We start from the raw sequence: 25421 nt of genomic DNA, 5'->3' as shown, positions 1-25421 counted from the left end.
GCTTCTAGCCTCAGCTCTAGCTTTGTAATTAATTATGAAATGAGCTTTTCTGGAGAAGAGTAGACGTGCCTGTGCTTCCTTTCCACTTCATGGGAGCCCTGTGTCCTGTCACACTAAAAGGTTATGCTCTAGCAGCTCTAGAGCTGTTTAACTAAAAGGATGTTCTTACGTATGTGTAAATTTTACTGCACTTTGATGCCATTTAATGCCAGTATCGTTATATTACTGTGGCAATGTGGAAAGATATGATTAGAATGAACTCAGTGAGGAACACTTTTTAGTTGGATTTTGTACACAATTGATGGTTTAGAAAAGATGTGCCAAACTAGCTTTGGATTACCTGAAAAATCTGATAAATTATTAACAATTTATCATGTCAGTTTGTTAATATCTGGTTAACTGTTAACAAAACTAAAAAAGTCGTTAACAAAGCTGCTGTTAAGCTTTGGTGAAACAAGCGTTTCACCAAAAACAGTAGCTTTGCTGAATTTTTTTAACCGTTTTGCCATCTTGTAAACTAGAGTTGTTCTGATGTTATTCTGTGCAGTGTAATTTATAGTTTCCTCAGTTAGTTACCAGTTACTTGGGCTATTGCCTAGTCTACCTGTTATTTCTTACTGGACTTAGAAACAATTTAGTAAGGAAAATAACTCAGTTATGATTAGTCACAGGATTTACGGCCTTTAGTGTGGGGACGGGGAGGGAGTGGCTGCTTTTTCATTTATTGTTACTTTGTTAGAGACTTAAAAAAGTGGGCACTTCTCAGAGGGTCTTTTGTATTAGTAGAACTTCAGTTCATATGTATCTTGACTTTCATATTTAAAACTTTTTGCCTTCAGAGCAAATGTAAAATTGGGATGGACTGGCAGAGGGCATGCAAGATACTGACATGAGGAGGATGAAAATGCTCTTTATTTGGTTTGGCGTTTGCTGATTACATTGGCATCTCTATATATTTTTCCCGCTAAATCCCTTATATTACACTCTTAAGAGCTGTGCCCCCTCATTGTATAGAAATTATACCCTAGTTTAAGACATAAATGTAAATTGGGCCCTGTTAGTCTTCTTGAATGGGCTACTTTGGACTAGTCACTTAACATCTATTTATAAAATGTACAAACAGTATAATTGAAAAGTGAATTTCAGGGTAGACATTTTTCATTGGTTATATATCCGTGTTAATATGTAATTCTAATAACAACTGTAGAAAGTTCTTTATTTCATTTTTTGGTATTTGTTTAAAGAATAAAAATTCATCACTTTCCTCCTGATGGCAGACTTGTCTCATACATGTTCTTGATACATATCATATGTGTGTATGTGTGTATGTATATATGTATATGCCTCCTGCTAACTGCCAAAGATTTAAATTATAGAGTAAACACTGTATACTCTCATTTCAGGTTTACTATGCAAAAAAGAAGCGACGACACCAACAGGGCCAGGGAGACGATTCTAGTCATAAGAAGGAGCGGAAGGTTTACAATGATGGTTATGATGATGATAACTATGATTATATTGTAAAAAACGGAGAGAAGTGGATGGATCGTTACGAAATCGACTCCTTGATTGGCAAAGGTTCCTTTGGACAGGTAATTTAATGGAAAATGCTGAATTTCCTAAATTAGAACTTGATAGTGAATCATGTTGTTACACCTTTCCCTCAGTGGTATGCTTTCAGTGTTTGTAATATATTGTAAACAGTGGATATGTGAGCATTTGGATTATCATACTTCTTTAAAGCTAGTAAAACTACATCAGCTCTAAAACTCCATTAGACTTTCTTTGTCCGTATTTACTTTCTAAAGCAGCTCTCTAGTACATATCTTACTAATGACTGAGTGGTGGGTTGTAATCACTAATACGTGATGTTGCCCCTCTCGTATAGTCTGGATGATTCTTCGATGTGGGATGCTAGAAGTAATTACCTTCCTGCCTGATAATCCTTTTTAAAAAGATAAGAGTTCCGTTGGCACAGCAGGTGCCCTGTTACTTTTTTGGAGTCTGGGAAAGCCAGGGGCTGTGTCACCTTCTGTTATCAGGCCTTGAAGTGGGCAGATGGTCTTTAGGATTTCCTCTTCCTGTTCTCCCAGCACCAGCATGGCTGGTACTGTGATGGGGGTGTTTGTGATGGAAAGGCTCATTCAGCAGCTTCGAGCAGGAAGAGTGAGGAAAGGGCTCCCCAAGAGACCTGATGTTTATCTTTGTTTCTGGCTGCTTCTCCGCTCATAGCTCTCCCCTCCTCACCTGTGCACCCAGCCTTGCTACAAAGCACAAAACCCTAAATACGTCTCTCTGCTGTATCAGCTATGCTCAGACCGAGAGCCATCACACCTTCGTCCTTGCTCTTTTAAAAACTTTTTCTCTGGCTGTGGACCCCCCAGCTACTCTCGCTTGTCGATCCTATCTCATCCAGTCCCTCTGTTTGCTTTGGTTTGGTTTGAGGTGTGATTTACTGTTGATTCCCGTCTCCTTTGCCATGCAGACTTTGTGTGGGGAGTCCGTTATTAACCTGCAGTCCAAACACCACTTCTGACTTCTCAGTAATGAGGATAGAATGCGGTTTAAAATGACTTTTACTGAACTACTTTTTAAAAATGTTTGTTTTGGGTTTTTTAAAAAAAGTACAGAGCACATGCTCTTACTGATCTGTTCCTGCCCTGAGATAGGAAAAAATGCCTCTTCTCAACCTGTGAGGGAAGATTCTTCATGTGTCAGTCTGATCATGCTTAGGACAAAAAGTATATGGTAGGTCATTAGCAGCCACAGGTGTAGACCCGCAAGGATGGCAGCTATTAAACCTGTAAGGAGATCCGCACGAGGTTGCTAAAGGACCGCTGTAATGCCACTGTGGCTTTACAAGGCCCTCCTGACATCTGCATAAAATTCCTCCCCCTTTCCATGATTTCAAGGAATTTCGATAATTGTACATAACTCAGAGAACTTTTCCTTGATTCATAAGCTCTTTTTCTTTGAGTTAGGGTTTCTCAGTAGTTTGGGAGTCCCTCTTTATGAAATACTACTTTTTTGTGAGAAGCACCTTCTACTTCTCTGTCAGTCTCTTAAGGAGAGGCCTTTCTAAGGCCCAGATTTTAGTAAGGCGAAGCACACCCTAGATAGAGGGATTGCTGTCTTCATCTTGAAAATTATACCACCTGTTCAGGCAGTTGCCTTCAACAGGATATTTTTTTTCTTTCTTTTTAAGGTTTTATTTATTTATTTGACAGAGCGAAACACAGTGAGGAAGGGAACACAAGCAAGGGGAGTGGGAGAGGGAGAAGCCAGCCTTCTGCCAAGAAGGGAGCCCGATGCAGGGCTCAATCCCGAGACTCTGGGATCATGACCTGAGTCGAAGGCAGATGCTTAATGACTGAGCCACCCAGGTCCCCCAGCAGGACATTTTTCTAACTAATATGTTGTCCACCATGAAAATTGTGGCCATACAGCAGACTCTAAACTTTGTTTTCCTTTTTTTTTTTTTTAAAGTTTTCGCTAAATATTTAGTCTTTGTGTCAGAGTGATGTTTTTCTCCTCCTCTTCACTTTAATTTTCTCATACTTCAGTTCCTAAGAGCAAGTGAGCGTAGTTAGATCTTTGAAAATAGAGGCCTTTTTGACATCACACCCCATCTCATCAGGTCAGACTGATGCCTCCCTTAAGCTGAAGGGTGTTCAGGTTCTGGACCTGTCACTCACCAAGTAATGTCTTCCGTACTGTCTTAGTCAGACTTTCTCTAAACTGCCAGATCTTTGTCATATGAGGGACTCCTTCATTTCTTTTGCCAGTGGTTGTTATCAGTCCTGATTGCACATTGAAATTTCCCAGGGAGGTTTCGGGGATAGGACTGTTGCCTAGGCTCCAGACCAGTTAAATCAGAATCTCTGTGACTGGATACTGGGCATTTGTATTTTTCAAACTGCCTGTTGAACGTGTAATTCAGGGTCAAAAACCATTGCTTTAGCATTTAGCCAGTTAACTATTTGCTAAGTCAGTAAATAGTTGGGCCCTGCTGGTGGCCTTTGTCCTGGAGACCACTGGGATCTGGGCATGGAACCGCAGCTCTTGGTGCCAGTAGTATAGTCAGTGAACAGAAGAATATCAAAACCACTTGGTCAGATGTTTACTGGGGTAATCTCTGATTTTAAAGACAATAGATTGTATTTTTTAGAATTGGGTGAAACCAAAAATAAATGCATTTTTCATTCCAAGTTTGATTTTAACTGAAGCATATATAATCCTTGACAATATATCTAACCTTGACTGATGTAAATTTTGGAACATGCATTCCATTCACTTCTCTTCTCCAGTGGGACAGCCTACACATTGGAATCACAAGGAGTTCTCCCTACATCTCCAGACTTTGTGAATGTGCTAGAAAATGGATAAAGCTATTGCCTATTCAGACTACATAGATTATAAATTAACTTTTAATCAGTTATAGTGGGTTTCTGATTTGTGGATAGTTTTATCTGTGCATTGATTTTCTAATTTTTATGTAAATCTTTGTTAATAATACGAAACTCCTTTTTTCTTTTTTTTTTAATTTAATTTTATTTTTTCAGTGTTCCGAGATTCATTGTTTATTCACCACACCCAGTGCTCCATGTAATACATGCCCTCCTTAATACCCACCACCAGGCTCTCCCAACCCCCTCCCCTCCAAATCAGTTTGTTTCTCAGAGTCCACAGTCTCTTATGGTTTGTCTCCCCCTCCGATTTCCCCCAACTCACTTCACTCCTTCACCCAATGTCCTCCGTGTTATTACTTATGCTCCACAAGTAAAATTAAAACAAGAGGTGTACATAGTGATTTGCTCATGAGCACTCCATTTTTCTTGGCATTGATTTTATAACTATCAAGACCCATCTAATTGTGGCTTTTGACTTTTATCATGGAACTTCCCTGGTAATCTGTATTAGATTTGTCTTTTGTTAAATACCTGTGTTTTAATTTCTGAAAATCTAATTTAAGGTTAGGAAGTTACCTGCATTTTTCAAATGACTTAGAACTTTTTAAATATTTTACATGTATACTTGAGATTTAAATCAGGTTCTTTCTCCCAAACCAAAGCACTTGACAAGATTTATAACTTACTTCTGGAGGAAAAGAGTTAATCTAGCTTTTGTTAAAAAGAAAGCGATATTGTGGATATTTAGAAACCGTGTAAGGATACAAAAGAAAGTTAATTGAAATGACTGACTTTGGGGTGCCTGGGTGGCTCATTTCGGTTAAGCAAGCATCTGCCTTTAGATCAGATTGTGATCTGAGGTGAGCTCAGGTCCTGCGATCTACCCAGCATGGGGCTTCCTGCTCAGTGGGGAGTCTGCTTCTCCCTCTCCCTCTCCCTCTCCCTCTCCCACTGATCCTGCTCATGCTCTCTACCTCTCAAATAAAGAAATAATAAAAAGATTGACTTAAAGTTGACTGTAAAGTAATAGATGAATGATACTGAATGGAAATGAATAGGACCTCTTCTGCTTAGGGAGGTCAGAAAAGTGAGAATTAGGTAAATATACAATTAAGGTGAATTGTAAAATGTGAAATTTTGGCCACTAATGAAATAGAGAATTATTCCTCTTTTTTTCTCTTTCAGGTTGTAAAGGCTTATGATCGTGTGGAGCAAGAATGGGTTGCCATTAAAATAATAAAGAACAAGAAGGCTTTTCTGAATCAAGCCCAGATAGAAGTGCGACTTCTTGAGCTCATGAACAAACATGACACTGAAATGAAATACTACATAGGTAAACGAACAAATAAAGCCACGTGTCCTCATCTGGACCAGAAGTTTGAGTTAATGGTTATTTATGTATGAAAATACATTGATTATATCTTAAAGTGCTAGGTTAAAAATTCAACTGTTTACTTCTGTTGGGGGGGGTGTAGATTTAAATGTTACTCGAGTTGGCAGTAACACTCTAGATCTTGGGGAATGGGCATTCCAGGTGGCATATAATTTAGAAAGAATCAAGAATAGTGTCATATTTTACAAGTTACTAGTGCCATTTCTTTGCTTTAATGGTGCAATTTTACCTAGGGGTCCTCTTTTTGGTAACTTTAACCATTTCTAATACAGCTTAGAAATTAGAAGTAAGCTAATATATTATAGAACCAGTTTTGGAATATCTTAGCCAAGATCTCAGACTCCTCCCCAGGTTCTGTCAGTTTGGCAGCATTAGAAGCTGTTAAGACTTAAAAACTATAGCAGAAAAGTGGTAATAGCCACTTTTTAACAAACTCCTGTCATATTCTTGTGTTCTTCTCCATCATCTGCAATAGTCACAGCAGTCCTATAAGGAAACTTACATTAGATAAATAATATATATACTTATAAGGAAATCCTTATATTATAGACAGTTTATTTTTTAAAATATTTATTTATTTATTTGACAGAGAGAGAGAGAGAGAGAGATCACAAGTAGGCAGAGAGTGGGGGGGTGGAGCAGGCTCTCTGAGCAGAGAGCCTGACGTGGGGCTCGATCCCAGGACCCCGAGATCATGATCCGAGCCAAAGGCAGAGGCTCAATTCACTGAGCCACCCAGGTGCCCCTATTATAGACAGTTTATATACAAAGAATAACATAACCAAGTTCCCAGGCCCCTGCAGCTAGCATCTGAACCTACTTCTGCCCGAGTCAGACTCTGTTGTTTCATTGTCTTACAGTGTTTTTCCTGAAAACAAAAAGAAGATAGAATAATTATGAAAATAGTGAAGTCTAGGGGTGCCTGGGTGGCTCGGTTGGTTAAGCCTCTGCCTTTGGCTCAGGTCGTGATCTCAGGGTCCTGGGATTGAGCCCTGTGATGGGCTTCCTACTTAGCAGGGAGCCTGCTTCTCCCTTTCCCTCTCCCTTTGTCCCTCCCTTGTGCTCTTTCTCAAATAAGTAAATAAAATCTTTAAAAACAAATAGCGAAGTCTAGGATCAGTTGATACATGGGCATAACATTAAAAATTATGCCTTGTTTAATACTATTCTCAGTCAAATCTATGATGCTAATGATTGTAAGACCCCATTATTTTATGTGCCACTGAGAAATAAATTGCCGTGAAGTATAAATACAAGATGCCATCAATTTTAGGATTGAGACCTTTGGATCAAGTAACTATGCAAGTTTCCTGTAGGCATGTATACATAGCAACCCTGTTCAGAAATGTTGGCTTTACCTGATAAACATGAGGTTAAATTTTATGTAATAAAATACCTTTTTATGAGTAAGTAGGGCAGTATGGTTTTTTAGTTTGTCCAAAACGGTGGAAACAAAAGAAAAAAATGCATGTTTAAAATTTTAAGGTTCTGAGACGCCTGGGTGGCTCAGTCGGTTAAGCCTCTGCCTTCAGCTCAGGTCATGATCTCAGGGTCCTGGGATTGAGTCCCACATCAGGCTCCTTGCTCAGTGGGGGGAGCCTGCTTCTCTCTCTGCCTCTGCCTTTCTCTCTGCCCCCCCCCCCCCGCTTTTTCTCTCTCTGACAAGTAAATAAATAAACTTGAAAAAAAAATGTAAGGTTCAGATACCAAGATCAGATTTCATTTATGAACACCCTTCATTCCCCAGTATTGCAAGAAAACGAGCTTTTATACTATTAATTTTTCTTTCTTAGTTTCTTCTCTGTAGATACCTGATATAATCCATTGCAGTTACATCTGTATTTAAAAGCTTTTCGTATTCACTGAACACTTATTGTTCAGTGTCAGTTATAACTTAGTGTAAGTTTGAGTGTATTTCCATTTAAGGGACATAGAAGCACAAGAAGGACATTCGAAGGATACTTGACTTACAAAGTAATCTGTGGACATGCCTCTCCACTTCTTCCTCCTCATTTTTGTATGTTGTATTTTGAGTGTTTGCTTAAGTAGTAGAGAATATGTTGATAGCATTACTGTAACATTTTAATTCTGCCTTATTGAAAGAAAACATGGAAAGTATATAGTAAGTATTCAATAAATGCTAGCCACTTGGTTGTATATAATAATGCCTGTCATTTTTGTTTTTAATAAACTTTTTTTAGTAAGTTAAAAAATTTAATAAATTTTAATAAATAAAGTTTGTTTTTTAGCAAACTTTATTTTTTTTTTTTTTTAAGATTTTATTTATTTATTTGACAGAGAGAGATCACAAGTAGATGGAGAGGCAGGCAGAGAGAGAGAGAGAGAGAGAGAGGGAAGCAGGATCTCTGCCGAGCAGAGAACCCGATGCGGGACTCGATCCCAGGACCCCGAGATCATGACCTGAGCCGAAGGCAGAGGCTTAACCCACTGAGCCACCCAGGCGCCCCAGTTTTTTAGCAAACTTTAAAATGATTATGAAAGTTGCATTAATCATGATTGATGTTTTTTAGATGAAATTTTTTTTAAGTTCTTATTTAGGGAGGTGGTGAATGCAGTGTGTTAAGGAACTGAGGTTCTCTATTGGAAGGCAAATAAAACCTTTAGATTTAGACCTAGTGCTGCAGGTAGATTTGATACTTAAATTTAAGATGTCTCAAAGTCATATTGCTCTTTTCTGATATAACTAACTTTTGTTTAGTGTGATAGATAAATATAATTTATTCTGATGAGTTTTATAATCTTAAGTCTTTGAAACTTAAAACTACTACTTGACCATGTAGCATAATTTCTCACCTGGATTATTTGGTACCTGTCATGATCTAGTCAAAAGAAAATTCAGTTTAGGTCTAGAACAAAGTTTTGCTGACCCTCCATTATCCCCAAAGTTCAGTTTTAAAAGATACATAAATATACTTGTGTTGGAGATTTGACAATGTCTTTAGTGCTCAGTACATTGTAGATACTCAGTAAAGGAATAATGAATTGGGAAGTCAAGTGGAACCAAGTGGCTTGATCTTCCACTGGAAGAACTTTCTTTTCTTTTTGGAAGTAGGTTTCATGCCCAGTGTGGGGCTTGAACTCATGACCCCGAGATCAAGAGTCGTATGCTTACTGACTGTGCTAGCCAGGCACCCCCACTGGAGGAACTTTCTAATCACAGAGCTTCTTAAAGAAATTTTCATAATTAAACTGGAATTGTGGCATCATTTACTTTTTTGCGTTCTTTTTGTGGCTATTGCTTAATCAAATTAAAACTCTTGACCAAGTTTGTGGGGTGTCTCTATTGCATGTGGAGCTCTGTTTTTAGTATGAAACATATGAACTTCGGTGATTAAGAGCAGATATTATACATTCTTCAGTAACCTTTAAGGATTCCTTTTATTGGTAGAGTGTTGAGTTGTACTGTAGGCTCTGATACAGCTACGAAGTATTTGTATTGTTATTTATCCTAACTTTGGATCGTGTGTGTCAGGATGATGTAAAAACAGTGTTGATGTGCACTGCTCCCCAGGAGGCAGTGCAGGACAACACAGTGTATTCCCATTCTCAGGGACCAGACCTTGAATACCACCATGGTTACTCCAGATAGATCTGTAGAGGAGCCTCTGTTTTTATGAAACTAAAAGACCAAAATGAAGGTAACCTTGACAGATGGGTGGTTTTGTGTCATTCCAGTTGAGTTATGAGTGTTCAGTTTGGTATATATGAGAGTTTTACAGTGAAGGGCAGCACTTCACTGAGTGACCTCATCTGATGGGCAGTGTTAGTACTAAAAGCACAGTCTTTGAAGCGATTTAGTGAGTATTAGGCCTTTTTAGTGTGTCAGCAGTGATAGCGTGATAGCGTGTAATGGCTTCTATACTCCTTTCTCATTCATAAGCCTACTTGTAATTTCTTCTTTTAAGAAAGAATTTTTTTTTTTTTTAATTTGTCAGAGAGAGAGAGAGAGAGAGAGCAAGTGAGCACAGGCAGACAGAGAGGTAGGCAGAGTCAGAGGGAGAAGCAGGCTCCCTGCCGAGCAAGGGGCCCGATGTGGGACTCGATCCCAGGTCGCTGGGACCATGACCTGAAACGAAGGCAGCTGCTTAACCAACTGAGCCATCCAGGCGTCCCTGTAATTTCTTCTTTTGATTGAGCTTTATTTTCAAGTTTTCCCAGACCTTCAGTTGTGTACAAGATATACCATTTACCAGTTTGGTGAACACAATCAAATGATTTGATTATGAACTCTTTTAAGATCTTGTAAAGTGTGCTTTTCAAATATTTGTTTTGTTTTCCTAAAAGAAAAAAAGATCTGTGTCTTCCTTTGACAGTTGTTGCAGGAAATTACTAGGGAGATCTCAGGCTCAGCAGAGCAGAATGTGAATATGTATCAGAGCCTGTAAACCTTCCCAGAGACAGTGCCAAGTCCCGCATTGTCACAACTTGGAAATCCCAGTGGGTGGAGCTTAGATGAAGTTGTGAGGTTGGGCTCTGAGGAAGTAAAAAATGCTTTCTCGTAGAAGTGAGCATAAAGTTACTGAAGTATTCTCAGTACTGTTTGTTGCTTTGCTGCTTGTTTTCAGACCTGACTTCATTTTTTTTTTTTTTAAGCAAAGTCTTTTGGTGGTACTTCTACATTATATTGTTTATTGGCAGACACCACACCTGTTTTAACTCAGCAGATGAACAATTTAGATATTCCCGACTGATTATAGAATGTGCTGTTACTGCAGAATGCTGATCTCCAAATTTTAACTTGATTTTCACTCTACATTTGACACTGAAATGTTGTAGATTGAGAGTTCATGCATACATTATTCTCATTTTATTGGCATGTATAATTTAAAATGAAACTTTTTTTGTCTTTCAGTGCATTTGAAACGCCACTTTATGTTTCGAAACCATCTCTGTTTAGTTTTTGAAATGCTGTCTTACAACCTCTATGACTTGTTGAGGAACACCAATTTTCGAGGTGTCTCTTTGAACCTAACACGAAAGTTTGCACAGCAGATGTGCACTGCACTGCTTTTCCTTGCGACTCCAGAACTTAGTATCATTCACTGTGACCTAAAACCTGAGAATATCCTTCTTTGTAACCCCAAACGCAGCGCAATCAAGATCGTCGACTTCGGCAGCTCTTGTCAGCTGGGGCAGAGGGTGAGTGTATTTCAGGACTTGTGAATTACAATAGAATTAGGTAAAGTAGTGTCGGTAGATACTTGAAATGTTATTAATGTGTTACGATTTGGAGGTAATTCTAGGATAGTTACCCTTAAAATACAGCACTCTGATCACATTGTGTTGAAACATGTTTTGGGGACATATCTCTTCAAATGCAAATACAAGATTCTGGATTAGAAGATATTGGGCTTTTTTAAAAGTAGGTTTTTAAAAATTATACGTATGCCTAAGGTGGTTTTTAACTATATTTCGCAGGTAGAGGTTTTAGTATGAATTTGGGGATATTCCAGTACTCGAATATTGAATCCTTGCTGTGAAATTCTTCTCCAAAGATAGATCAAGATAAATGATTTTCTTCAAAAACTGATGGGTTTAGAAATATACAGGTAGTTTTGCATTCCACATGGTGATACAGTGTAGAAATTACAGTTGGTTAGAAATACTTGTTTTTGTATATGTGCTGCCGAAGCGAGCACAAGACATACTTGTTTTTGATAAATAAGTTTAAATCTTTTTATCCCTCTGTAAATTCTGACACGTGTCCACACTGGTTTTCCTCAGACTGCTAAAAACAGACCTGTCTGTAGCAATAATACAGATTGAGATTTAGCGGATTTAAGAAAGCAGATTTTTCCCACTATTCTTTCTAGTGTTATGAAAGCTTCTCTTAACAGTGTGTTTCACATATAACATAGAAGTGATAGGTTTCTTTCTTCTTGAAAGAAATTAAAATCATTTGATAATATTGTACTCACTTTAAACACTGTTCCTATTTACTTGTAATTACTGAAGCTGCATTTCTTGGGGGGAAAAAGAAAAACCACAACTAACATTCAGATAGTATTTCATACTGGCTTTCCAGTTTTTGTTTTTCCAAGTGAGTGAGAGTTCTTGTCCCATGCAACTTTTGTTCGTGTTTTAGATATGGCTGGTTAATTCAGTCGTGAAGATTTGTAGTCAGCTAACAGGATTATCAGGCTTGTTCTTTTCTGCAGCTCTCATGGCAGTGGTGTTGTAGATCACTGAAATAAACTGAGGGAGTAGGAAGCAAAATTTGCAGTTTCAGATGCCTCTGAAAATCAGGAGCTGTTCATAGTTGTTAATGTGGGATAAAGTATATTGTGAATGGAAAATACATGCCCATTTGAGAGTCATTTGAATAGATTTAGATTTGGAATCATTTCCCCCCTATTTAAACAAAATCCTATGTTCCATACTAATATCAAACACTACAGTGTCTCTCCAGCCGAACTGAGACAACTAACTATCCCTTTGGCTCAATGAGGTTTTTAAACTGTGTTCAGTGTATCAGATAGAATGAGAGATCCTTTCTAAAATACACATGCAGTGACCCTACCCTAGTCTCAGTCTCAGAAGGTGGCAGGGCAGGTGTATTTCAGGGGGATTTTGGGGGCACAACATTGTAGATGACCCAACCACTGCTTTTAACCAAAATGTATAGGTGACTGACAAACTTCTTGCACAAGCCGGGGAACGAGACAATCTTACTAGTAGGGAGTCTTTGGGGCTTACCAGGGCTGTTGGCTTGTGAGAGCTTAGAAACGTAATACTTCTTCTCGGTCCCTTTGAATTTCAGCTTCTTTACTCTGACAAGGCATTAAAGTTGGGTTGACCTGCTTATGGGGGCCTCAGGTTATTCTTGGAGATTTGGCTGGAGTTTCCGGTGGGAGCCACAGAAACCGAGAAAGCAGCACTGTGCTGCTGGCCGCCTAGTCGAGACTGTTAGTGAGGAAGTTTTAGTTAGGAGGATTTTGTTTCTTTCTTTCTCTTTTTACATAAAACTTTCTTTGCTGTCACGATATTGCTAGGTACAAATTTACAATGGCTAAGTGAAGATGAATTGGTTTCTTAAGACATTCTCCGATTACTTTGTTGAAAATTATCCATTTCAAGGTTTTCTTTTCCTAAGAAGTCTTAGACTGAGGTGGAGGAGTGCAGGGCAGAAGTGATTGGTCAGAAACGACTCCCATTTGGATTTTACTAGCAGCCTTTCTCACATTTATCTTTGAGACTACTACAGTGTAGATACCTGAACTGTCATTTACGGTGTACAGAGTTTGTTTGACTTAATGCTGAAATACATTCTTAAGGTTAATTTAAATACAATTTAGTCCTTCCATTAATGGTAAACCAAGTGCCAGCCATAGCAGGAAAGAATAATAGAGAAACAAACTATTCTCAATAATGTCTTTTTTCTAATAAGGCATAATTATTTGTTTTAGGGTGTGGATCGTGATTACCAGTTAGGATTGCACTAAATGGAAGGACTTGTGTTGTGTTTTGCATTTCACAGTCAGAATAACCACTCTTGAAATGTTTAGTTGTTTAGATAATACTTGTAGTAGAAGGTTGAAATGGGTAAATGGAACCCAGATTTAGGAGTTAGCCGATTATTTTTTTTCTGTTAATTTTAGTTAAATGTACTTAATTCAGTGTGGAGCATAATTAAACAAAACTTATGTTGGAATTAATACGATATTGAAATATATTTCAGATATACCAGTATATTCAGAGTCGCTTTTATCGGTCTCCAGAGGTGCTACTGGGAATGCCTTACGACCTTGCTATTGACATGTGGTCCCTTGGGTGTATTTTGGTTGAAATGCACACTGGAGAACCTCTGTTCAGTGGAGCCAATGAGGTATATGATGGATTGCTTTTAAAATTCTGTTTCTGTTTTCATAATTCCTTTTTGTTTTTAATCTATGACAGTGTAACCTGAAAATTGTTTTTAGGAAAATATGCCTATTAATTTAAATATTCAAATGTTGGGACACTTTTGAATTTATCCATTTTTAAAGTTTTTTCAGTTATCATAATGGTGAGTTTAGGATTTGAGGTGAGAAATGAGATCTTTCCATTTGCTACTGAGAAGAATAGTAAGTTAATAAAAGTTAAGCATTCTGGTTTAAATTTTTTACAGATTTTATGTATAATGTAACAGAAATGATGATAAAAATGCGTAAGGGCCACCCTAAGAACAATGTAAACATCGCTGTAAATTTTGAAAGTATGATTTGGAATTTAAGAAGTGATGACCAGTGGCCTTGTGGAGGGCTTTTTGATCTGATCTGAATAATTGAGGGTGAATTAGGATTATAGAATTTAACAGCTACAGATGATACGTAATTCTTCTAATTCATGGGTTTTCAGTCTGTTCTTAGAAGGTGTTTGGAGGTCAGAGGCAGTGCCTAAGAGGGCATGGGAGAGGCCATGCTCTCCGGCAGTCAGAGAAATTGGACTTTTCATTGGTTTAAAACATTATGGGGTTTCTCGTTTTTTAAAAAAGGAAAGTTAACCATTACAGATCTTAATCAGTCCATTGCATTTGTAAATAAGAAAAGAAAGGCCAACAAAAATTAATGACTTAACTTACACTGGGTTGTACAACTGTCAGAAACCTGTCCCCTCTGTCTCGTTAATTCACTTGAACTATAGCTAGTGAGACACTCCTGGGCAGTGACTCGCATAGTGTGTGATTGGTTTTGTTTTGTTATCAGTAATATTACCCTGTAAAGTAGTATCTTTTTCATGGGCTTAAACGGTGTGAAATTAAATTCTACTGTATTAATTATAATTAAAATATGATAAAATATAATTAACTATATTCTGTTAAATCCCCTGAAACTTCAGTGGCTTCCATTTCATTCATTGTAAAAGCCAAGTCCTTTGAGTGGCTCGAAAATCCCCTACTCCCTCTGACTCCTGCTATCTCTCTGCGACCTTGCCTCCCCTCACTCTCTCAGTCCCAGCACAAAGCTTTGCTCTGTGGTCCCTTGGAAAGAGTAGACCTAGGCCCATACTGTGGGCCCATACCAAAGACCTTTGCATTAGTTCTTTCCTGTGCCTTAAAGTCCCTGTCCCCAGGGAGCACCATGGCTCCTTCCTTCACTGCCTTAGGTCTTTGCTCTCCCTACATCTTCTCTGTGATCCTCTAGTACCTGTTGCAGTGTCCCTTGTCACTCTCCATCCCTTTAATTTTCTCCGTAGTTCTTATTTGGCATCGACATAATATAGTTAATTATATATTTGTCTAGTAGTGATTTCTTCCCCTGTAATATAAACTTTTTGGCAGAGATTTTTGTCTGTTCTGTTTATTGCTATGTTCTGCTGAGCGCGGTTTCTATCATGTGGTAGACACTTGGTATTTGAGTGACGGAATCTGTACTTAAAAAAAGAACACTTTATTCGGTCCACGCTTGATGAAGCCTCTGGAATTTTTCCTTTTTGATGGTTATTTGATTTTATGTGTTTGTTGAATTATCCGCCCTGTCCTGTGGGGAATGAGGGGACTGCCGGACGGGAGGGACTTCATGTGTTTTGTTCATGATTCTGTGCTCAGTGCTTGGAGGTGTGTGTGACACACAGGAGATGCTCTATTTATTTATAATTTATGAACGAATGGATGAATTGATGAGCCGAAGTAGGATGTACTACAGTAGAAGTTACAGACTTTTTTATTTCTATTTTTAATACAGGTAGATCAGATGAATAAAATAGTGGAAGTTCTGAATATTCCACCTGCTCATATTCTTGACCAAGCACCAAAAGCAAGAAAGTTCTTTGAGAAGTTGCCAGATGGCACTTGGAACTTAAAGAAGACCAAAGATGGAAAACGGGTAAAATAGGGATTTTTTTTTTTTTTTTAAGCCTTTGTTATTTATTTTACTGGAGCGGTCTTTCTGTAGTTCATTTTATGTTTACTTGACATCCGTGTTTTAGTTAACAGTTTCATTAATAACTTAGGTGTATTTCTTTAAAAGTTGGGTATAGTTTGACCTGAGCTGTCTGGACCAGTGTTTGTTTCCCGGTTAGAGTTAAGACTTCATTTTGCAAACTCTGTGTCTGCTTTGTGAGACAGCCGATCAAACCACCGGGCCTCGTTACAGCAGTAGAATCAGGAAATTTGACCTTTTTTCCCTCACAGTGTGGGTCTGTAATGAAGTCACAGTTAACAGTACTTCATCTGTGAGCCACAGAGGTCATAATTACAGTACATCATGCTTCTTTTTTTATTATTTAAATTTCAGATAGGAGAAAAAGATTTTTGACTAGGCAGTTTGTGACAAGAATATGAACTGACTAGAGTCCTTGGATCGATTTCAGTGCAGGTTCTTAGCTTAGTGGCATGGATAGCAGGAATGTCACATCTCCAAAATCCTCAGCGTGAGGTTTTCAAATCATTAGGTTTGTTTTAGTAATTTTCTTTTAGCTGAGAACTTTTTTTCAGATACCTAAACGGTGTCCGTTTAACAGAGTACATGATGGCAACTTTGCATCTTGATTTAACTTTTTTTTTTTTTTTCCTAAGATTTTATTTATTTATTTGACAGAGAGAGATCACAGTAGACAGAGGCAGGCAGAGAGAGAGAGGGAAGCAGGCTCCCCGCCGAGCAGAGAGCCCGATGCGGGACTCGATCCCAGGACCCCGGGAACATGACCCGAGCCGAAGGCAGTGGCTTTAACCCACTGAGCCACCCAGGCGCCCTTGATTTAACTTCTTAAAAATAATCCTGTTTTATAATCTAGCTTGTTGGTAGTATAAAACGAATGTAATGTATAACTATCTGATTGTTTGGGATATGTACATACCAGACACCTTGGGATGATCGTTTTGCATTTTTACACTTGGGGATTTATTTTTGCTCCATTTTTTATTTTGCCCTTGGATTTTAGCGATGCTGCCACCAGGTGTCATTTCCAGTGAACTGAAGATGATGGTTATTTGCTTTAATTCACCTTCACATAGCTGTGGAGTCTCAACTTTTAATATTGGAAGATTTTCTTTAGAATGTTTCAAATTGTATCCATGATTGTATCTTTCGCAGCTGATTTGTAGCACTTGCTGCATCCTGCCTGATTCTCTCAAGTTCGAGGCAGTGTGATACCTGGCGGCCAGAGTGTGCCTACTCCCCTTAAGAAGGAGGTGGGAAATACTCTGCAGGTCTCCTGAATCCTTTTGCCTTTATCCACATCACTAGCTTATCAGGCCTGGCCCCTTTCCCCTTGAACCAAAACACAGCCCTGGGAATCCTTCTTCGTTTGCCCAGCATTCGAAATAGCTCCTACCGGTCGATTTGAATTAGCATGGAGGATATGAAACCTCCTTTATGTTTTTTATCTCTCAATACAGGCTACTACTTTCTCCATTTTGAAGTTTTTGTCTTCTTCTGCCAGTTTTTTCTTTTTTCTAAATAAAACAGTCATCCCATCGCATTCATATCTCTGTCTTCTAAAACCATAGTTAAGCCACTATGGGCTGTAACCTATCATTTCTCCCAAATTGAGCTATAATTATTATTTTAAAAAATTAAGGGGGGGCATTTCAGAAAAGAGTAGATGGATCTTTTCCCTTTTTAAAATTGAACGTGAGTATCTTGACCTATATTTAATACACATTAACTATAGGTTTTATGAGATTTCCCTTAGCTGCGATCAGCGACTGACTTAATTTTTAAAGTAGAAAGTAACTTTTTGAATTTTGCAATGACCTAAATAAATAAATAAATAAATAAATCCAGAACCACATGATTACATTATAAAGGATATACTAGGGAATTTAACTATAAGTATAAATTGAGTGCATGTGCTATCATTGGGTTTCTTTGTGCTTTTATTTTCTCAGTGATTTTATTCTTTCTTTTAATTTTTCATTTATGTTTCAAGAGCCCATTTTAGTATCCTGGTAATGAACTCTGTATCTACTATATGTATATTTTTTTGGTGGGGAAAGTGGATGAAGAATTAAGATCTGTTTTGTTATAGTTTTTGTGCAACAACATACGCATTCCTTATTTTTGTTTTAACCTTACGTACAGCAATGTAACCCTGCCTAAAACAAGATACAGAATATTTCCACCACCCTAAAAGTTCTGTTTTGACCCTTTTGTCATCCCACCCCACCCCACTTTCTGATTATTATCATCATAGGCTAATTTTGCCTACTTATAGGCAAAATTTGTATAAATGTAATCCTATAGTATTTATTATTTTGTTTCCTTCACTTAACAAACACTGTTTTTGGAAATTCATCCATATTGTTGTGTGTTTCAAAAGTTATTTCATTTTATCACTTCATAGTATTCTGTTGAGTAAAAATACTGTAATTTATCTATATTTACCTGTCAGTGGATGTTTGAGTTGTTTTTGATTTGGACCTATTATACATAAGGGTACAGAAACATTCTTGTGTAAGTCTTTTGTACATGTGTGTTTCCCTTTCCTGGGATCACTAGAGGTAGGATTGCCTGCCAGGTCATAGGGTATATGTGTGTTCACCTTCACGAGAAAATACAGTTCTCCAAATTTTTATCATTTTACGTTCCTATAGTATATGAGGAGGGTTCCAGTTGCATGACGTCCTCGCCATTTGGTATGATTGGTCGTTCTTGAAATCAGCCATTCTGACGGGTCTGTATAGTGGTTTCAGTTGCATTTCTCCATGGCTAATAGTATGTGCTTAGTAACCATTCATAGTTGTTGCTGGGTGTTTTTGCAACCATCTTTCTAGTCTTTTACTCATTTATTATTGAGTTCTTTAATTATTGAGTTGTAGCAAGTTTTTTTTTGTTTGTTTTTTAACACACATAATGGATCTAAGTCCTTGGTCACATTATGTGTCAGTATTTTTTTCCCAGACTGGTTTATCTATTTCTTTTCTTGGTAGTATCTTTTGATGGGTGGAAAACTTTTAATATCAATGAAATCAAATTTGTCAACTGGTTTTTATGAATAGTAGTAGTTTTTGTATCTTAAGACATCTTTGCTGTCTTCAAGTTTGTGAGGGCCTTCTGTGCTTTCTTTTAAAAGATTTTTTTGATCCGAGTTTTTATGGTTCAAATTCTGTGGTTCATCTGGAATTAAGTTTTGAATGTGGAATGAGGTATAGAAGTTGATGTTCATGTCCCCAGGTCCTTACCTAAGCATTGCAGCATTATTTGTTGAATTGTTGCCTTTCCCTATTGATCTGGGAGCTTTTGTCTGAAGAATTCATCTTTTATGTGTGGGTCTGTATTTGCACCATCTTCTGTTGCTTTGGTTGATGAGCCCTTGAACTAGTACTGTGGTGCCAGTTACTGTAGCTGTGTGGTAAGTCTCAAATTCAAGTAGTATAAAGCCACCAGCTCTTGTCTTCTGTCTCAAGAATTTTTTTTTCCTATTCTCTAGGTCTTTTTTATTTACATATAAATTTAAATTTATATTTAATTCTAAATCTGCTTCTAAATTTGTATGCAAAAAATCTTGCTGGAATTTCTATTTGGATTGCATTTGAGTTCATCCAACAGGTTGGACATTTTAACAGCATTGAGTCTTCCAGTCTGTGAACATTTCTCCATTTATTTAGTCATTAATTTGTCTCAGCAGCATTTTGTAGTGTTTTGTGCAGCAATCCCAGGCATCTTTTGTATTTTAATTTTTAATTTTTTGGATGCAATTTTAAGTGTCCTTTTTAAAGTACTGTCTTCTAGTTTCTCAGTGCAAATATGTGGAAATAGAACTGAGTTTTCTATGTTGACTCTATATCCTAAAACCGTGCTAAATTTGCCTATTCTAGTTTTTTGTTTTTAGATTCTATAGGAGTTCCTGCTTAATCATGTCCTCTGCAAATGAGGAATCTTGTTCTTTGACTCTGTATGCCTTTATTGATTTTTTATTTTATTATACTGACTGGAACTTCCATATGTTGAGTAGTTATGGTAAGAGCAGACATCTTCCCATGTTCCCAGTCTTGTGGGAAAAACATACATTTATCCGATATTTTTAAGTATGGTACGGATTGTGTATTCGTTGCAGCCCTTTATCAGGTTGAAGGAGTAGTTTCCTTTGTTTTTAGACAAGTGTTTTGCTTGTTTTTCTAAATCATTAGTGGGTTTTGAATGTTGTCACATGCTTTCTGCATCTGTAGAGATGATCATATGGTTTTTCTCCTATTATGTGGTAAAGTACATTAATTGACTTTTAGAATATTAAGCTCAACCTGAGATAAACTACACTTGACCTTGATATACTGTCTTAAGTATTGCTGGGTTCAGTTTGTCTATATTGGTAGGAAGTTTGTCATTAAGTGGATTTTTTGTCTAAAATTTTATATAATACCTTCATTAGATGTTGATCTCACGATTATGCTGGTCTCATAAAACTATTGGGAAGTATTCCTTCTTGATTTTTCTGAAAGAATTTGTATAAGATTGGCATTCTTTTGAAAATGTTTTAATAGAGTTCATTAATGAAGCTATCAGGAACTGGGGATGTTCTTTGTTAGAGGGTTATTAATTATAGTTCATATTTTTTATAAATATATGGCTATTCAGATTTTCTTTTTGAGTCAATTTTGGTAGGTTTGGATTTCAAGAAACTTGTCCTTATCTAAGTTGTTGGCTTTGTTAGCAGAAAATTACCCATAGTATCTCATTATTATCTTTGTAATTTCTTGAGGATCTGTAGTGATAGTGTCTCTTTTGTTCCTAATGTCGGTCATTTCTGTTTTCTCCCTTTTTTCCCTGTTACTCTTTCTAGTGGTTTGTCAAATTTACTTATCTTTTCAAACAACGAGTTTTTTGTTTTGTTCTTACTGTTGTTTAGTCTTGTTTCTATTTCATTGATTTTTTTTTCTTTATTACTTCTTTTTCTTCTCCTTCCTTTAGGTTAAATTTGTGTTTTCTAGTTTCTGAAGGAGAAGCTTAGATCATTTATGTAAAACTTTTTTCTTAACAGTATTTAAAGGCATAAATTTCCCTCTGATTACTGCTTTAGCTGCATGCAGTGACTTGTGATATGTTTTAACTCATTGATTTTGAAACATTTCTAATTTCCCTTGTGATTTCTTTATTGACCCATTGTTTTTTGGAATGTTGATACATAATTTCAAAATATTTGAGGATTTTCTAAACATCTTAATATTAACTGATTTCTAGTTCAGTAGCATCATGGTCAGAAAACATGATTTCACTCCTTTAAAGTTGATTCAGAGCTTGTTTTATGATACAGCAGGTAATCTTTCTTGGTGAATGTTCTGTCTGTATTTGCAAGGAATTGTATTTTATACGTTTATTTAGTATAGTGGTCTACAAATGTCAGCATAGGTTGGGTTGTTTCATTTTTTTTCCCCCATATCTTTTATATCCTTTACTTTGTGTGTATGTGTATCTGTGGATGTTTGTTCTCCCATTGACAGAGAGGAATGTTAACCTTTAGTGATGATTTAGGAGTTGTCTTTTTTGCGGGGGGGTTAGTATTTGTTTATTTGACAGAGAGAGACATAGCAAGAGAGGAAACACAAGCAGGGGGAGGGAGAAGCAGGCTTCCCGCCAACCAGGGAGCTCAGTGCAGGGCTCTATCCCAGGACTCTGGGATCATGACCTGAGCTGAAGGCAGATGCTTAACAACTGAGCCACCCAGGTGCTCCTAATTCTGGATTTGTCTTAATCTCCCTTTAGTTGCTTTATGTATTTTTAAGCTCTCTTAGTCATGTGTACCCATTTACTGTTGTGGCTTTGTGGTAAATTCACTTTTTCATTATGAGGAAATGTCCCTCTTTATCTCAAGTAATATTTTTCATTTTTGTCTTTAAGTCTGATTTGTCTGATATTACTATATCTATACCAAGTTTCTTATTCTTCACATTCTCATGGTCTGTATTTTCCCAACCCTTTAACTTCAGATCTGCCCATACTTTTATATATGAAGTATGCCTCTTGTATGCAGTGTTGTCATGTCTTTTGATCCATTCAGCTTGTCTGTTTATTTCATGGTGAATTTTTAACTCATTTAATTATTCCTTAAAAACCCTCAAGTTTGGGCTTTAAAATGTTGTCTAATATTTGTACTCTCATCGTCTTACCTCCTTACCCCATTCCTTCTTTCCTGCCTTCTTTTGGGTTAATGGAATACTTTTTGGTTCTTTTATTTCATCTCCTCTGTTGAGTAGCTGTTACTTTGTAATTTTTATTCTTCTTTTTTTTTTTTTTTTTTTTTAGATTTTATTTATTTATTTGTTTGAGAGAGAGAGAGAGAGAGAGCAAGCAAGCAAGCACATGAGCGGAGGGAGAGGCAAAGGGAGAGGGAGAAGCAGACTCCCCATTGAGCCAGCAGCCTGAGGCAGGGCTCGATCCTAGGACCCTGAGATCATGACCTGAGCTGAAGGCAGACGCTTAACTGACTGAGCCACCCAGGCATCCCTGTGTGTAATTTTTAGTATAATATGCATCTTAAACTGATCAGTTGGCATTCATCTGATATCACTTGATAAAGCATGTAACTAACCATGTGCTTTTGCCTAACCCTCCACCTTCTGTGCACTTTCATCGTATATCACTTCTGCATATGTTACAGCCCTCACCACAAATAGCTCAACTGCTCTAAATAAAAAATGACTTTTAAAGAAATTTTAAAACAAAGAATTAAGATAATAAGATAATCTTTTCTATTTACCTGTGCAGATCTTGATTTCCTTTCTGCAACTTCTGGCTTCTAGCTGGTATTATGTTCCTCCAGAACAGAACTTTGTCTAGTTTTTTTATTTTAGGGTGAATAACTTTTGGTGGTGATTTCTGTCAACAGATGTTTATCTGAAAATGTCTTTACTTACCTTCTTAAGGAAGATAAGGAAATTTCCATGGATATAGAATATTAGGTTGACATTTTAGCAAAAGAAAAAAGAAATTATAACATTGTTTAAAGATGTTACTGACATTGTTTTCTGTATTACGTTGTTTCTGAAGAGAAGCCAATAATTTTTCTAAGCATCATTATCTATATGTGATGTGTCTCCCTCTCCCCCAGCTGATTTTGATGTTTTTCTCTTTATGTTCAATTCTTCAGTAAGTTGACTCTTATGTCCCTTGGTGTAGTTTCCTTTGTATTTATTTTTTTTAGTTTGCGGAGTTTTGGGGTCTGTGGATTGTTCTCTTTCACCAAGTTTTGAATATCCTCAGACTTCTGTCTTTTCAAATATTTGTTCTGCTCAGTCTTATTTGCTACTTAAATGTATGTTACAGTGAATAACGTTATCTTAGAGGTCTCTGGTTTGTTCATTCTGTGTTCTTTTTGTGTTGTAGTTTAGATAATTTCTTTGCTCTGTCTTCTGATTGACTGATTTTTTTTTCTTCTGCTGAGTCCAGTCTTATGTTAAAATGATTAAGTGAATTTTTTATTTCTGATACTACATATTTTAGTTCTTATAGTTCCACTTTTTTTTTTTTTTTTAAGATTTATTTATTTGAGAGAGTGAGAAAATACATTGTGGAGGAGAGGGAGAGAAAATCTTAACCAGATTCTATGCTGAGCATGGAGCCCAACATGGGGCCTGAGATCATGACTTGAGCCAAAACCAAGAGTCAGTCAGCGTTCAACCGACTGTTCCACACAGGCACCCCTCTTTTCTATTTTTTTTTTAAATGTAGTTTTCATTTCTTCTGAAACACCCTATCTATTCATACATGTTGTCCTCCTTTTGAACTAAATTCTTTAATCTGTTTGTCATAATTATTGATAATGCCTATCTGCCAGTTTCAGCATTTGGGTCATTTATTTATGTGGGTCTTCTCTCTTTTTCAATTCATTATAGACCCATCTTGTTTAAATTTCTTGTGTCTCATTTTTTAAATGTATGCCAGACTTTGTATTTAAGAACACTTGAGAGGGAAGTAAATCTTACTTCCTCCAGAAAGAGACCTACCTCTCATTCTGTCAGGCAGTAGAGTGGGACGGAGTCAGCTTTCTTTGTAGTAAGCTGAGTCTGGGCTTCACTTTGTCTGTTTGCTCAGCTTAGATTCTGTTCTCCACGGTGTTCATAGGTTCTGAGCTCTGTCTCTGGAGACCTGAGCGCTCTCTGTACTTTACTGCCAGCAGCCCACTCCTGTTTGTGCCTCACGCAGTCGCTGTCCGTGCTGCTGCTCTGCCCCCAGCATGGGAGTGCCCCGCGGGCTCCGCCTGGACTGTCCACAGGCCTTTGCTCGGCCTGGGGTCCTCCTCCACCCCACAAGTTGGTTCAGAGTTGGGCTGGATTCTTACCCAGATCTCTGGCATTTGTTTCCTCTCCCACCTTACAATGCTTCTTTCCCAAGAAGGGCTTTTCATTTTCTAGAATTTAGTTAATTCTGGTTTGTTTAGGCCGTGGCACTATAACGGGTTTTTTAAAATGGAATGATTTTCTGGCCTACCTTCCTGGTTTGTTCTTGCTTTTAGAATGAGAGCAATAGTCTCTTGCAAATTTGTACATTGTCACCAGAAGTAAAAATCCAGTGATGATATTCTGAATAAATTCAGTATTCATAGGATTTTTAAGGGTTATACTGTCATCTGTTTAAAAATTAGTTTTCAGAAAATATCAACACGTTAAGGTAATTTATCATTCAACATACTCTAAAGGGAGGCATAAATAATTTGTTTTTAATTTCTTTATCTAAATATGAGCAAGGGGCGCCTGGCTGGCTCAGTCGGTAGAGCCTGTGACTCTTGATCTTGGGATTGTGAGTTTAAGCCCCACAGTGGGTGTAGAGATAACTGTTAATAAAATTAAAAAAAATACGACTAGGTAGGTTTAAAGCAGTGTAATGTAGAGCCTACTTGGAGTGATTACCACAGCTTTGGAGCGCTGCCATCGTGAAAGGAAGTGCGGCCAGGGTCGGTGAGGCATCAGGCGGAAAAGAGGTTCAGGAGCACGTGGCCGGAGCAGCAGCGGGCACAGCTCCTTCACGTAAAGAACCAGAGAGTACAGTCTGTAGGCTCTGTGGGCTTCTGGTGTCTTAACTTGGGTTTGGTTGGTTTTTACAACCTCCAGAACTGTGAAAACCATGTGTGGCTGAGGTTGTACACAAACACCTCTGAGACCAGGCCGTTGTTTGCTGAGTCCTGGGCTGCGTGATCTTTAAAGTCATTTTTGATCTCAAAGCTATTTTGAATTTCTCTACCATAAGTGCATTTGCGATGGTAATGTATGAAAATACAGAGGATCCTAACTACAAGCCTTTTAATAAGGGCCTCTTTATAATAGATTGAAGCATATTTGAAGTTACGTAGGCTTTTACATAACCATCACATTTAGAGAAAGCCTTTTTATCTTTCTTCTCTTTAGGAGTATAAACCACCAGGAACCCGTAAACTTCATAATATTCTCGGAGTAGAAACAGGAGGACCTGGTGGGCGTCGTGCTGGGGAATCGGGTCATACTGTAGCTGACTACTTGAAGTTCAAAGACCTCATTTTAAGGATGCTTGATTATGACCCCAAAACTCGAATTCAACCTTACTATGCCCTGCAGCACAGTTTTTTCAAGAAAACAGCTGACGAAGGCACCAATACAAGTAACAGTGTGTCCACCAGCCCCGCAATGGAGCAGTCACAGTCTTCGGGCACCACCTCTAGTACGTCTTCAAGCTCAGGTCAGTTCTCTGACCCTGGGTTAGGCTTGGGAG

General features: G+C 37.6%; 1 protein-coding gene across 9 annotated transcripts in view; it reads left to right on the top strand.

Moving 5' to 3' along the window:
* Nucleotides 1-25421, top strand: part of DYRK1A (dual specificity tyrosine phosphorylation regulated kinase 1A) — a 150505-nt gene that overhangs the window by 116070 nt on the left and 9014 nt on the right. For all 9 annotated transcript variants that reach the window (XM_047719983.1, XM_047719976.1, XM_047719998.1 and 6 more), the window contains 6 exons: nt 1404-1592; nt 5595-5742; nt 10676-10962; nt 13502-13648; nt 15486-15626; nt 25082-25388. In XM_047719983.1, coding sequence (XP_047575939.1) covers nt 1404-1592; nt 5595-5742; nt 10676-10962; nt 13502-13648; nt 15486-15626; nt 25082-25388 — 1219 coding nt within the window. The remainder of the gene's footprint in view (nt 1-1403; nt 1593-5594; nt 5743-10675; nt 10963-13501; nt 13649-15485; nt 15627-25081; nt 25389-25421) is intronic.

Source organism: Lutra lutra, chromosome 1 (genome assembly GCF_902655055.1).
Source record: "Lutra lutra chromosome 1, mLutLut1.2, whole genome shotgun sequence".
NCBI lineage: Eukaryota > Metazoa > Chordata > Mammalia > Carnivora > Mustelidae > Lutra > Lutra lutra.
The sequence above is the reverse complement of the archived record's forward strand: the minus strand, read 5'-3'. Positions and strand labels throughout refer to the sequence as shown.